The 12,914-nt window shown below is 42.4% G+C and overlaps 2 protein-coding genes across 3 annotated transcripts; one reads left to right on the top strand and one right to left on the bottom strand.

The window, feature by feature from the left end:
- The first annotated feature begins 424 nt into the window (after positions 1-424).
- On the top strand, positions 425-6,680 carry MCTS1 (MCTS1 re-initiation and release factor). Its single transcript, XM_080553808.1, has 6 exons — positions 425-669; positions 1,098-1,250; positions 1,886-1,983; positions 3,082-3,215; positions 4,240-4,307; positions 6,454-6,680. The coding sequence occupies exons 1-6, from the start codon at positions 659-661 to the stop codon at positions 6,533-6,535; spliced, it is 546 nt and encodes a 181-aa protein (XP_080409934.1). The 5' UTR covers positions 425-658; the 3' UTR covers positions 6,536-6,680.
- Positions 6,681-9,344: 2,664 nt separating this feature from the next.
- On the bottom strand, positions 9,345-11,158 carry C1GALT1C1 (C1GALT1 specific chaperone 1). 2 transcript variants are annotated; one of them, XM_080553805.1, is made up of 2 exons: positions 11,014-11,158; positions 9,345-10,725 (listed from the first exon to the last, which is right to left on the bottom strand). In XM_080553805.1, the coding sequence occupies exon 2, from the start codon at positions 10,718-10,720 to the stop codon at positions 9,764-9,766; it is 957 nt and encodes a 318-aa protein (XP_080409931.1). In that variant the 5' UTR covers positions 10,721-10,725; positions 11,014-11,158; the 3' UTR covers positions 9,345-9,763. The 2 variants fall into 2 exon arrangements, with proteins under 2 accessions (XP_080409931.1, XP_080409932.1); XM_080553806.1 differs by having other exon boundaries at positions 10,896-11,014.
- Between the last annotated feature and the right edge of the window lie 1,756 nt (positions 11,159-12,914).

Below are 12,914 nucleotides of genomic sequence, written 5' to 3'. Positions count from 1 at the left end.
TGGATTTTACTTTGTATAGCTGCATTGCCATTGTATTAGGTTCCAATTAGCAGCTATAGTAGCAAAGTTCATTAATTCCTTTGGTATGGAAAAATAACTCAGTAGTTATCATAAACGATGACCTTTTGTCTTCTTTATGCCTGTGGTAACATTTCCGTTGCTCTAAAACGAAATTGGGCTGTTGTCTGTGTGTATGTCTGTATGCTTTTATAGCAGTCAGCTGCATAAAGAGCAAAACCATTCGCGTCTGCTCCTCACAGAGATAAAGAACAATACTTTTTTCATTTTGTGTTTAGCATCATTAGTTATGACGGGCTGATGTTCATAGCTATGACTCTGGTTTCGTGTTAGAAGCGATATATTTATTGCTTGCCAACACAGCAGCTCCAGCGCCTCCAACCGCCTCCCGCCCGGCCCGTCAGGCACTGCCCGCCTCCCCACTATGCGCATGCGCCGAGTCTCCGCGCGGCCCCCTGGGAGCTGTAGTCACGCCCAGCGCGGCGTTGGGTTGCCATGGAGGCGGCGCGACACGCCGTAAAGCGCGCGGCGCTTCCGGCTGGCGTGGAGGGCAGGGTCGGCACCTCGTGTGAGGCTGTGGCTGCCCGCGCCGACGCCTCCCGCCTGGCCCCGCCGCTGCCTGGCGCCCGCCGCCCACAGGATGTTCAAGAAGTAAGTGGGGCCGCGCTCGGGAAGCTGAGGGGGGCCGCCCGCGGGCCCGCCGCTCTCCGGGCCCGGCCCTGCCCGCTGCTCCGGCAGAGCCAGGCCCGGGGGGGGCGTGCCGTCAGCAAAATCTGCTCCATGAGTCCCTGGAATACCTCTGCGTGCCTGTAGGACGCCAAAGAGGTGTCTCAGAGGTGTGCACGGTGTGTAGGGGACAAAGCCAGCCTCCTGCTGGGAAAGCTTTCTCCTCCCTTAGCCGGGCGTTCCCAGGGGGATAGGTTTAGGTTTAAGCCTCGTGAAGTCCTACGCTGAAAGCTGTACAGATGTTACCCTGTTAATTCCCCTATCGATTTACAACTGTTTCTTAATAATGCCTCTCAAATATGCCACCTCTTGGGCAGCAGGTTCTGTGTTTCTGAAATGCTCTCACTTGGCAGATTTGATGAAAAGGAAAATGTATCAAACTGCATCCAGTTGAAGACTTCAGTTATTAAAGGTATTAAGAACCAGCTGATAGACCAATTTCCTGTTATTGAACCATGGCTGAACCAAATTATGCCAAAGAAAGACCCTGTCAAAATAGTACGATGGTAAGTTTCTTTCCTCTTAACCTCCACTTCCAAAGTGCTTGGGTTGCTTCATTCTTCTGTTTACTTTTCACAGCAGAAGGACATAGGGGATTCGTTTCTTATAGATAATAGTGCTTGTTATCACCAAACCAGAAAGTTTGCACGTGCTTGTTGTGCTTTTGAGGGTGTGTTGGTAGGATGCTTGCGGAAAATAAAAGTGCTGGCTAATAGTGAATGTACAGCATACTTGGTGGCTCTGGGAATTAGCTTATTGAAGGGAAACATTCATCTTTGTGAATGTGAAAGGTCAAACTTGTTTGGACAGTTCCAGTAGCATTTTTTTTTTTAATATTGGGCTTCCATGTATTGTTTGGATGACTTTCCTTTTTTTTTTTTTAATTGGAGGGTAGTATATTTTTGCTAATCTTTGTGAACAGCTGGTTGGCTGCTTCTGGATCTTTAAGGGGAAGAAAGTGTGCATGGGACCAGTGTTCAAGGCATACAAGATAATATTTTTAGTTTTAAACTTTCTTGATAGTTGACTGCCTTCTCAGATGCCAAGGTAGACCAGAATGTGCAAAGTGAAATATTTAACTTAAACAAAAAAAGGGCTAAGGAGTTACTAGAACTATGTTTCTATTTTTTTTATCTTGCAGTCACGAGCATATAGAAATACTCACTGTGAATGGGGAGTTGCTGTTCTTCAGACAAAGAGAAGGGGTTTTTTACCCAACGCTAAGGTTGCTTCACAAATGTAAGTTTGCTGAGTACAGTGGAGGTGGGGAGAGGGGTGAGTGTGTGATTCAAGAGGGCTTCTGTATAAATAGGTTTAAAAAAACCCACAACCTACTACACGTTACAGAACAGATCTTTAAAATGTCCTATACCTTCCAAACTGTAATTGCATGGCCTTTGCAGGTGCCTACGTGATTTGCATTCCTCCAGAATTAATGTAATTCTATATGTTAAATAATGTAACCTCTGTTTTTTAAACAATAAATTGCATAAAGTCCCACAAAAATTCTTTACAGTGAATTCTCTAGCACATAGTCTAAACTTCTTGTTGTTAGTCCTGTTGCCCTGTCTTTGTTCTTCCAAGTCTTTCTTTAAACCCTTCTTGCTGCCTTCAAATACTTGTAGGTTCTTACTGCAAAAATAGTCTTTAATTGTGGATTTAATGATGCAATGGATGCTCGTCTCCTTTCAGTATTTAGGCTGCCTGGTTTGTACTTGTTTCAGTGTCATATCTTAAGTTATTTTTATTGCTGTTCTTACTGTTCTGCTCAATTCTGTTATGATTGGATGAGTTTAGGTGACAGTAAGTCTCAATGTTTGAAATGTTTCAAGAGGTTGTACATGCTTGAAAAATGCCTTTGAGAGCTGACGGCCTTCCTAATTTTGTCTGTCTTTGCCTTTTTCGTCTCAATAATGTTAAAGTGTTTATTTTTCACGGGAGAGATTATACATGTTATTTGGGGGATTTAACGTCCCTTAGCATGTGGGCACTTGAGCAATTGTTTTCATGGGGGAAGCTCATTAAAACTTGCTCAGTATGTGGGCTCTGTGAGTGAGCAGGAGGCTTAGGCCCAGTGTTTGATTCTGATAGTTGCAGCCTTTGTTTCTCAGAGGAAAAAATAATATATATATATATATGTATTTGATCAGGGAAAACTGTCCTCGTGTCCTTTCAGGACAGTGCTGTCTGGCAGGTGCTCTGATAATTGTTTCTCAGCCTTCCTACCCTTGCAGCACTTTAAGCATCGAATTGCCCCTTTTAAAGTGACTTGGTAATGAGCTATTCATGTTGTCATCCTCACATATTAATTGTAATGCTATATCTTTCCCCTCCTAGATCCATTTATTCTACCACATCAGCAGGTTGATAAAGGAGCCATTAAATTTGTGCTAAGTGGAGCTAATATAATGTGCCCTGGCCTGACATCTCCTGGAGCCAAGCTTTACCCTGCTGCGGTTGATACTGTTGTTGTATCCTTCTTCATCTGTGGATTACTGCTTGCTGAGTTAATTTTCTATTCATGTGTTCTCAGCTGATTGTAATTTGAATTACTCTGGAGTTGAATGGTATGGAATGGAGTAACTAGCAATCTGAAAAGACCTGCAGAGGTTCAGGTGTTATTTGGCAAGGTGAAAATTGTTCTTAATTCCTTTTACTTACCGTGATGTTCCAAACCCCCACATAATTAATTCTGCTCTGCTCCATTAGGTGGGATGCTCTACCATTAATCTGATAGGTAATTGGAGCTCCTTCATGATGTTGGAACTGTGGAAGGAGATGAGGTACAGCCTAATTTGTAACCTGCCTTCTTAATCAATTCATCTTCAGTTATAGAAGGATGTGGTCCTGTTCTCAGGGCATTTGGACAGAGGTTTAGGATCAGCTCTGCTGTAATCCGGACTTGCTCCATGCATCTGGCGAACTTCAGCATATCTGAAAGGAGGAAAGTGTGCTAATTCACTTCTGCTAATTGTATTAGTGAGCAAATACAATGCCAACCTCTGCTGCTTTTGTCGTTATTCGGAAGCTGTGGGAAAAGATGAGCAGTTGGCATTACATGTTATTGAACTTTGAAAAGGCCATGTCTGATTTCAGTGCTTATATTTTTTTCAGATTTGTCTCAATTATTCTCCACGTTGGAATCTAAAATGGCCTCATGTATAGTTGTAGCTTTGTTCTAGAAAGGGAGAGACTGTCATCTCTCTGTGCTAGGCATAAAGGAAGAAATAGAATGTAATGGTGGGAGGTCTTTTTATTTTGTAATTGCTATTTGAGGTTCATAAATACATGCTTTATGTTCCGTGCACTGTGATTCAATTGTTAAATGCAGTGTGTGATTCTGCTTATCTTCAAGAGCTAGTGCTCTACAATTACTAAAGGGGCAACAGTTCAACTAGGGAGTTTGTTGCTTTTTGAAAGGTGATTTTATGTTATTGCTTTTACTTTTCTGAAATAGTTTTAAAAAAATCCGTTTTCCTTAGTGGTAACTTGTAGGCAATAATGGCAGAGGGAAAGCAACATGCATTATGTGTGGGAGTAATGAAGATGTCAGCTGAGGACATGTAAGTGTTGTGACAATTGAAATGTAACCTGTCCCGTGTCATAATTGTTAGTTTGGAATTTAAGCACCCCTGTCATGGTTACTGAATCACTATTGTATCATATTTCTTTCAAGTATGGCGTTTATTCAAGCTGTTCTTTTGTTAATTAATATTAAAGTCGAGAGGAAGAGGAGGCAAGGAATCCCTTCCCTAGATTTTTGTTTACGAAATTAAAATAAAGTATTTACGTAAATGTGGATTTTAAGATGCACAACAGCAGTAGTGCCTCTGAATGTCACTGTTTCTTGTGCTCTGATCATACTTCTTCAAAGATCTTGCTGAACAAAGAAATATTTGTTACAGTACTTGCTGCCTGGGCTGGGCAAGAAGTGTAATTTGGATCTGTGTGGGTTGGCATCATTAAAGTGATTTTGTCTGCAGGAGTAACAGAGACTAAAGTCCTGCTGGTACTTGGCTGACCAACTGGGCATTTCCTCTGCGGCCTTCTCTTTTTCTTTGCCTTGTACCGATGTGCAGCATTCCTGCCTGATGTGCTTAGTAGCTTAGCTAAGCTGCTTGTGAAATGTGGAGGTCCATTTGGGGATAAACATCAAGTGAAAACTACTTCAGAAGAAAGAGGCAGAAAACTAAAATGGGCATTAGTTATTCCTAGCATAAATGCTAAATTATGAGGAATTAAAACACTTTGCCATTTTAAGTTGTGGCACCTGGCAGCAGCATGATCTTGCATCATACAAAGCAGCCCCTGTAAGTCTGGGCTGCTTTGGTTGCAGCCCCATCCAGCAGTAGTGTGGGTGACAAAGCTGATTCTGATGAAAACAAGCCACTTTTTCTTGTGGGGTTATTCTCATCTGGGTCATCTTCTGTACTGAGTCACTGTGCAATCATAAGGAGTAATGAGAGCATGAGGGGGAGAGGTGGCAACGTGCCCTAACGGACAGGGGTAGAATGGGACTGCTGCAGCCTGGATTTGCACCTGCTCTAGCTGGTAGGGAATTACTGCTCAGGATTATCTGTAGCGTTTTTGAGAGGTTGAGAACATGTAGGAAGAAGGGAAATGTGTAGCTATTATTTATTTAGCTAGCTAGTCCTACACCTGCAGTGATGTGCAAGCCTGGATTATTTGTATTCCTAATCCTAATTTCAAATTCAGCAGCCTTGCAGGTGAATGTCCTGTTCTTACAAGGAGCAACATAAACTGGAGAGGAAAAATTGATATTGATCTATGCAGCATGTTAGCATACTGTTTGCTGTGATACTGTTTCACAGTTTTGTTTTATTCAGTATGATTTCAGTCACTTGGTATGATTATGATACACGATGCATTAATGCAATTAGCATAGAAGTATTTTCCTTCCTGATTACCTTTGGACAAGTTCTATAAGTAATAGAGTACTTGGTGTAAAGAGGGTAAATTATATTCTCCAGGGTAATTAAACTTTTCAGTTTTGGAATGATTAGTTTTGTCTTTTATTGTGACAAGACTGGATTTTTTTTCTATGGAATTAATCTACTGGAAAAAAGATGAACACAAATCCAGTGCAGATGTATAAAACAACCACTTTTAAGAGCTGACTTGACTCAAACTATATAGGACAGGATGTCTGTAACACGTTGCAAGTTCCACATTAATTTAGCATTTGTAGTCCTTTATTAAGTGGGTAGATGACCTGCAACTAGAAGCAAACCAGCTCACCTGTATTTGATCGTCTGTGGCATATTTGGAACCAGAGCATGTCAGGCTCTGTGTTCTTGCCTTGTTTCCTGTTACACCCCCCCACTTGTGCTACAAGGGGAAGAGTCATTTACAGCCCCTGTGCTTCTTTGATAGAGAAATGCTGCAATTCATACAACCCTTCTGGTGACTTTCTTAGGAACTGTCTCCCACAAAGAAGCAGTTAAAAATACTATCAAAGGGGTTTGACAAAATATGGGAGGCAAATATTGTCATATTATTACACATGACTCACATTGCTGAATGATAGCAAACACCGTTTCCTGTCCATATGTCGTTTATGACTTGTGGATGATAGCTTCTCCCCTTTTAATTGACAAATAGTACACTTTTTTTTTACTTTACATATGGAGTCTAGTACTGCTCTAATCTTTAACGTAATGCTTTTGTACTCTTTTCATTCTTCAACAGTGAGAAGGTCAACAAAGGGATTGGCATCGAAAATATCCACTATTTAAATGATGGTCTTTGGCATATGAAGACATACAAGTGAAACAAACGGAACTGTGTTACTCCAAGGGAATGCACTTAGGTTAAATGTGGACTGCTTTGTAATTCCTTGTTTTTAATGTGACTGAATGTACAAGTTATTTTGTTCTGTGGCTATGCTAAAATAAATCAAATGAATGCGAAAGTACTGTTAGGCTACAATAGTTTTCTAGATTTCTTTTTATTACAGTTCTTAATTGTTTTGTCTTAAACCCTCATCTTCAGTCACTGAAGATACCTGATGGAGAGATGCTGCATGGACTGTGAGTAGACTATTTTGAACGACAAAGAGGAAAAAGCCAAGAAATGTTTACATTTTTATGCTCTTCTAAAAGAGTAATTTAAAGTGTATATGAAATATAAGTAGTATGGTTTCTAAAACCTCTCAAACACTCCAGATTTTTTTCTTCTGATTAATGTCTCACTCGCTTACCTGTTTCTTGAATGTGGAGAGATCTTTTTTAACTTTTTTTAAACTTAATTTATTAACGGCATTAACTTTAATATTTTACATCAGGAATTTCTCTTTTTAAGATGCATTTATCTGTATAGGACTTATGAACTTAAAGTCATACTTGGACTATAAATTCTTTTATGCTAGTTCATATCTTAAGAATATATATTATGTTCCGATTTCTACCTGACAACACTGTTTGATATCACTCCTTATAGTGGAATTTACAGCAACGGTGGGCATACTTCAAATTGAGTATGTGCCAGTTGGTGCCTGATGTTCTACTCCCTGTTTACCTTCATATTTTAGGAGCAGGAACAAAATCACTGTTCAACAAAGGCATGGTAGCAAAACCTAGTTATCAGTGTAGCCAGGAGCAGCTTCTTCAGGTGGAGATGGCAGCTTGTGCGCACTGCCACGTGCACGTACATCTACACATCTACAGAACTGGTTAAAGAGCACGGTGTTTACCTGGATAATCTGACTCTGTTTAGTGACTGCATACCCAAAGCTATGCCGATGGAAAACAGCCTGTGCCATGGAATTATTTAATAAACTAAGGAAACTTTAAGGTCTACTGCTCATAACTCTGTCTCTGGAAGTATTTGTTAATATTTCAAGTCTCTATTCTAACACTTATTTTATTAATCCTAGAGCTTAATTTTGTATGCAGTGCCTTGTCTCAGTGCTGTTCTGCATGTTTAATTTCTGCACTCTGGGACCTTTCAGCAGATAGTGGCAGAAGTGTTCTCAATCTAATTCAGAAGTTAAAACACAACATGAGAGATGAAACGAATTACTTAACGTGCTACTTTAAGATTTCTTCTGTGAAGTTATTTAAAAGACTACTCTTGAAAATGACAGGATATGTCTGAAACTATTGATATAGGAATACAAAAACTAAGATGATTAACACTTTGCACAAAGTTTGGTCAAATCTCACACAGTCCCTTCAGAATAATAGCAGACGTTATTATGCATATCAAAGACTTAGCACTAACAAGAAATCAGGATATTTATAACAGGAATCAGTTTGTGCCTCAGTGGCTATTCTGGGTATGAGGTGAGCTAGCCTGAATTCAATGGTTTGTTTTTTCCTCTTCTGTCTTTTCTCTTTGTCCCTTCCTCCCCCTGTTCTGCTACAGCATCTCTCAAATATGGGATAAATGAGGTATATTCTGGTTTGGACTGTTAATGCCCATTTATTTTCTTGACCTGCTCTGAGTGCTGCTGTTGTAGTGGTATCACAGTTGTTTCTAATATCAGAAACATCTTTGAAATTTCAGTTGTATGTAGGTTTTGGCAGCAATTATGAGCATGTTTGCCTTGCTGTCAGTTGACCTCTGACAGGAGGTAAGGTGTGCCTTCTAAAACAGCTGAGCTGTGGTAGCTTGCCTGGGGTCTGAGCAGTTCTCTTCCCATTCTTACAAAAAAATCAAGGACCTGAATGATGCTCAGCACACAAAAGTTGCTACTCTCATGAGCTCTGGAGTACCCATTGTGGAACAGCTACTTCATACCCATCAGCTACTTCACATCACCTTTTCTCCTTTACTGCAGCTAAGGATAGGATGAAATGCTCCAAATGCTGTGTCAAAAGAAAGTTGTCCTCACCTAATAGCTATTTTATAGGTAACTGTAGTACCAGTAAAGCCTGTGCTAGATGTAGCACAGAGATGCAATACCTACTTTAAATCTTGAAACGTCTAGGTCAGATAAGTGAATTTTAAATGGCGTAAACACCATTATTTATTACCACTTTGTTACCATGTAACTGTGACTGGTGCAGGAATGGAGTTGTGACCAGGTGGCATATATAAAACTTGGGATTTCAAGTGCACTTATTTTTTTAAAGTGGAGAGTTCTACACATTGCTGTTTTGTATCATGTACAAAGAAAGGGTGAGTGTACAGGCGCGTTGATCTTTCTGCATATTAGTGTTCAAAAATACCTGTAAATGCAGCTGTACTTTCCACTTACATTGACAGCTAACCAACTTCCTTGTAAATACTATTAGCACTACTAACAGTGAAAACTGCTAGATGGAACCTTTATTCAAATATGCTTATAAAACACTTTTAAATGAGCAATTACTCTTGTGCTAACAGGCTACCTGACCGTGTTAATATTTATCCAAATTTAATTATCTCTTGCTTTTGTGTGATTGAGAATGGCCGTCCAAAGGTCACTGATTATTCTGCAGGAACTTCCTAATAGATGTTTCTTGCTGGCTTGTTCCCTGCTAGCTTCTTACTGGGTTAGGAGACCACATAAAGCGATGGGTGCACCCTTTGCAGTGCATAACCAATGTAGCTTAAGCTGATGTGCAGCTTGGAGTAAAGGAAGTCACTTAATGGTCTTTGAGACTGAATCTGTGGCCAGTTTTATTGGTACATTTTAGAAAGATACAAAGATGTTCGAGAAGTGCCTGAAAGAACTGAGAGAATGGAAATCTTGCAAAAATATATTTGTAACAGACTAAAGTTCTTCTTAGTTTTCATTAATAAATAGTTGGATAATACAACCCCCCCATATAAACTTAATTTCCTTTTATCACAAACATCAACAAGTCCTTTATTTCCTTCTAGCACTGTCAAAAAAACTCAATCATTTCTGTATAAAAGATTAAGAAAGAACATTCTCCTTCTACTTTTAAAATTAAGAGCTTTACCAAATCTGTGTGCAAAAACTGTACACCAGTACCATCAGGTACGAAAATTGAGTGTCTGTACAATGAGCACAGTTAACTCCTTGGTTCTGTGTCCTTTCTCAAAGACATCAGTCATTGTCTGAACCTTCAGGTGGCAGAAAGATGAGTGCATCGTTGTAAGTGTGGCCATAGGGTCTCAGCCTGTAAACACCGTACATCATCACGTGCATGTGGTTGGGGGTCAGTCCATTGAAAGTGATGGCCATGTCTGAGCAGCAGCCATCTACCACCTGCTCAGGGTGATTAGCCATTGCTTCTTTGATGAGGGCGTTGACTGACTTGGTATTAAAGACATCTTTTCCTTCTGAGTCTTCAGCATTGTCAGCAATCACTCCAGTATACTTCAGGCATACTGCTAGCTGTTTATCCTCAGAAAGTTTCCAAATCATACCTCCCTGCTCTGGACACTTGTCAGTGTCTTCAAAAATACGGGAAAGTCGTCTCAGCGATCCGATGCTTAAGACGATTCCTCCCTTGCTATCTACATACTCCAGGTCACCAGATTTCACAGTATGGCCTATGTAAAAAGGCTGTGCAGGGTCTTTCTTCAGTAAGAAATACTTGAGATTTTCAATAATAGCAAATGTTGTTGGATAGGCAAGAAAGAACCAGTTGAATTCATCTTTGTAGCGCTCATATGTTAACTTGTAAGCTTTTCTCATCATCATCCACATATCGTTTGTGTTGAGGACTACCGAATTAAACACTTTGACATTCTCAGAGCTGTAGAACTCTGCCTTGTCACAGTGCTTGCTCCACGTCTCTTTCACTGCAGCCCAGTGCCCGAGGTCCTTAGGTTTCACAAGGATGATACAATAAACACGGATACTCTGACTGAGCTCCAGACGCTCATCTTCTGAAAGATTCAAGACATCTTCTTTGTTGGGAGCCTGGATATGATGGTGCTCATGGTGATGTGCTCTAGTCCCATGGCCCATCTTAAAATGTCCGAGAAGCGTAACCAGCACGCAGAAGACTCCTCCTAACACCACACCTTTCATGAATGAACCGCTTTCGGAAATCATTTTCCCTAGAAAAGAAGCACACTTCAGCAGCTCGAAGGGAACACGTTTACGCCGCAGACTCCCCGTCCTTTCACTGCAATCTCCCACCCCCAAGCCCAGCCTCGCTCCTCTCACGTACCGGGCGGGACAAGCCCCCAGCCCACCGGCTCTTTCCATGCCCGACCCCCGGTCCTACCCCCGGTCCTGCCCCCGGGGGGGCTGCGAGGAGCCGCCGGGAGCCGTGGCAGCGCCTCCGGGGCAGCCCCCGCCGCTCCCCGGGGCCCGCCGCGGCTTCAGGCCCAGCCTCCACTCACCGGTGCCGCCGCTGCCACCCTGCGCCCGGCCACCGCCCCCTTCCCTCCCCTTCCTTCTCTTCCTTTCCTTCCCTCCCCTTTCCCTCCCCTTCGCCGGCGGAAGCACGGCATAGCCCTTCCAGGCGCCGCCCGCCGCTGTGGGGCCGCCCCCTGCCGGACCCGCAGCCCGCTGCGGCCTTGCGCCGTGCGGGGAAGGCTGGATGCAGGCCGATCCCGTGAGGGGTCGCTTCCCTCGCCCCGGTCACCTCCCTCGCCCCAGGAGGAAAAGGAGGAACCCCCCAACCCACAGCCAGGATCAAGCCTGGTGCCCCCCTCACTGAATGCCCGGCCCCAAATGCCCCGTGCTGCGAGCGGTGTTTGCTTGGTTTCCTGCTCCCGGCCCAGGGCACGCAGGATTTGTAAAAATTTAACAAAAAAAGCAGAAACATTTTTCAGAGGCAGACTCCCCCCCCCCCCCCCCCCCCTTTTTTTTTCCTTTTGTGGTAAGCGCTGCTGAGCTGCAGGTTGAAAGAAGCATGTCAGAATCCATTTGTACACGTCACCTCTCAAGAGTTTACCATTGACATCTGACTTGAAGGCCCTTTATTAGCAGATGGCAGCGTACCCTTAGTGATCAGGCTGAAGTCCCATATGGGTTTTCCCTGTATTGTAAGATACATATTTCATTTTTAGCCCTGACTGGCTAAACTTAGTGGGTTTTATTGAAGGCTGTTTACAGCTGAGCTGCTCTGGATTCTCTGGCATCTGGCTGGGATCCACCAAGGCCTCACTATTCAGCTAAGTTTCTTTATAGGCCACTGGCTGTAGACTCCAAGGTTTAAAGATGTTATCTTTGGCAAAGAGATACGTAAGAATGTTGGTTGCTTGATTCTTCTGGGCTTGGGGAACCAGTGCCTGTGGTTCAGGTAAAAAAATAATACAAAAGAGCTGGTTCTGGCTAGTTCAGTATATATCCAGAATGGCTCCGTTCAGTGGAGCTGGTCCCCAATTACACACTGATAGAGAAGGACCTACTGTCAGTTTGCATGTTCTCCTAGTCCTGTTACCTCACTAAAGAAACATCACTTATCCCATCTTCTCCCACCCAGCTGCTTTTAAAGTATAAGCAGGACGATTCTCAGGTGCTTATCACAGCAGAAAATGGAGGTCAATTCAAAGTTTGTATTATACATCTCCTGTTTGCAGAATCCATTGTGGCTTTCAGGGCTTCAGCACTTGCTTGATCAGGTTCTTCAGAGATTTGAATGAGTTGCGACTTGTTGCTTCAGCTGATGCTTCAACAAATTGTTTTCCTGCTTGACTTTAGTGAGGTTCTTTCCAAGGCTCTGACAGAATGACTAATGTAGCCACAGATTTTGACTGTCACTTTAATATATTTTCAACATTGCCTTTATCCAGCAGCAGATCAGTGAAGAGAAAGTTTAAGCAGCATATAAATAATGTTATAGTCCTGAAAAGACTCTTCTGGCTCCTATGTTGCTTGAAATTGTTGCTGGGTGTTAAAAGGAGTAAAAAGGCATAGGAATGCATAAGATCTCACCACAGCCATTGTTAGTTCCTCTGGAGCTATATTAGAGATCATTCAGACACACACGTACTCTTGAAACCACCTCAAATCCCTGCAAGAACCTGTTTTTAAGAGCTGCAGGAGGTGACTGTTTAAAGTCATTCCACCATGGGCTGGGAACTAGCCAAATGTCAGAAACAGGGAAGGCACAGCCCTAAGATGGGAGTTACAGGAGGAAAGCCAAGGGAGATGATGAGCCACAAGGACCGAAGCAGGAGCTGGCGCCTCCAAGACTGAAGCAAATGGATGTGCATTAGTTTTGTATTGAAACACATGTGCCCACAGAATATCAGCCAGATTTCGGCTTTGAGTACCAGCTTGCTGTCCACTGAGA

This window comes from Anser brachyrhynchus (assembly GCF_964034855.1).
Source record: "Anser brachyrhynchus genome assembly, chromosome: 13".
Taxonomy (NCBI): domain Eukaryota; kingdom Metazoa; phylum Chordata; class Aves; order Anseriformes; family Anatidae; genus Anser; species Anser brachyrhynchus.
This window is presented reverse-complemented; position numbering and strand designations above follow the sequence as displayed.

Bases quoted from the DNA above. Each gene is read 5' to 3' on its own strand.
- C1GALT1C1 (XM_080553805.1), bottom strand. From the start codon at position 10,720: ATGATTTCCGAAAGCGGTTCATTCATGAAAGGTGTGGTGTTAGGAGGA.
- MCTS1 (XM_080553808.1), top strand. The intron at 1,251-1,885 runs GTAAGTTTCTTT...TTTATCTTGCAG, and splicing joins CCTGTCAAAATAGTACGATG to TCACGAGCATATAGAAATAC. The intron at 3,216-4,239 runs GTATCCTTCTTC...GGTAACTTGTAG, and splicing joins CTGCGGTTGATACTGTTGTT to GCAATAATGGCAGAGGGAAA.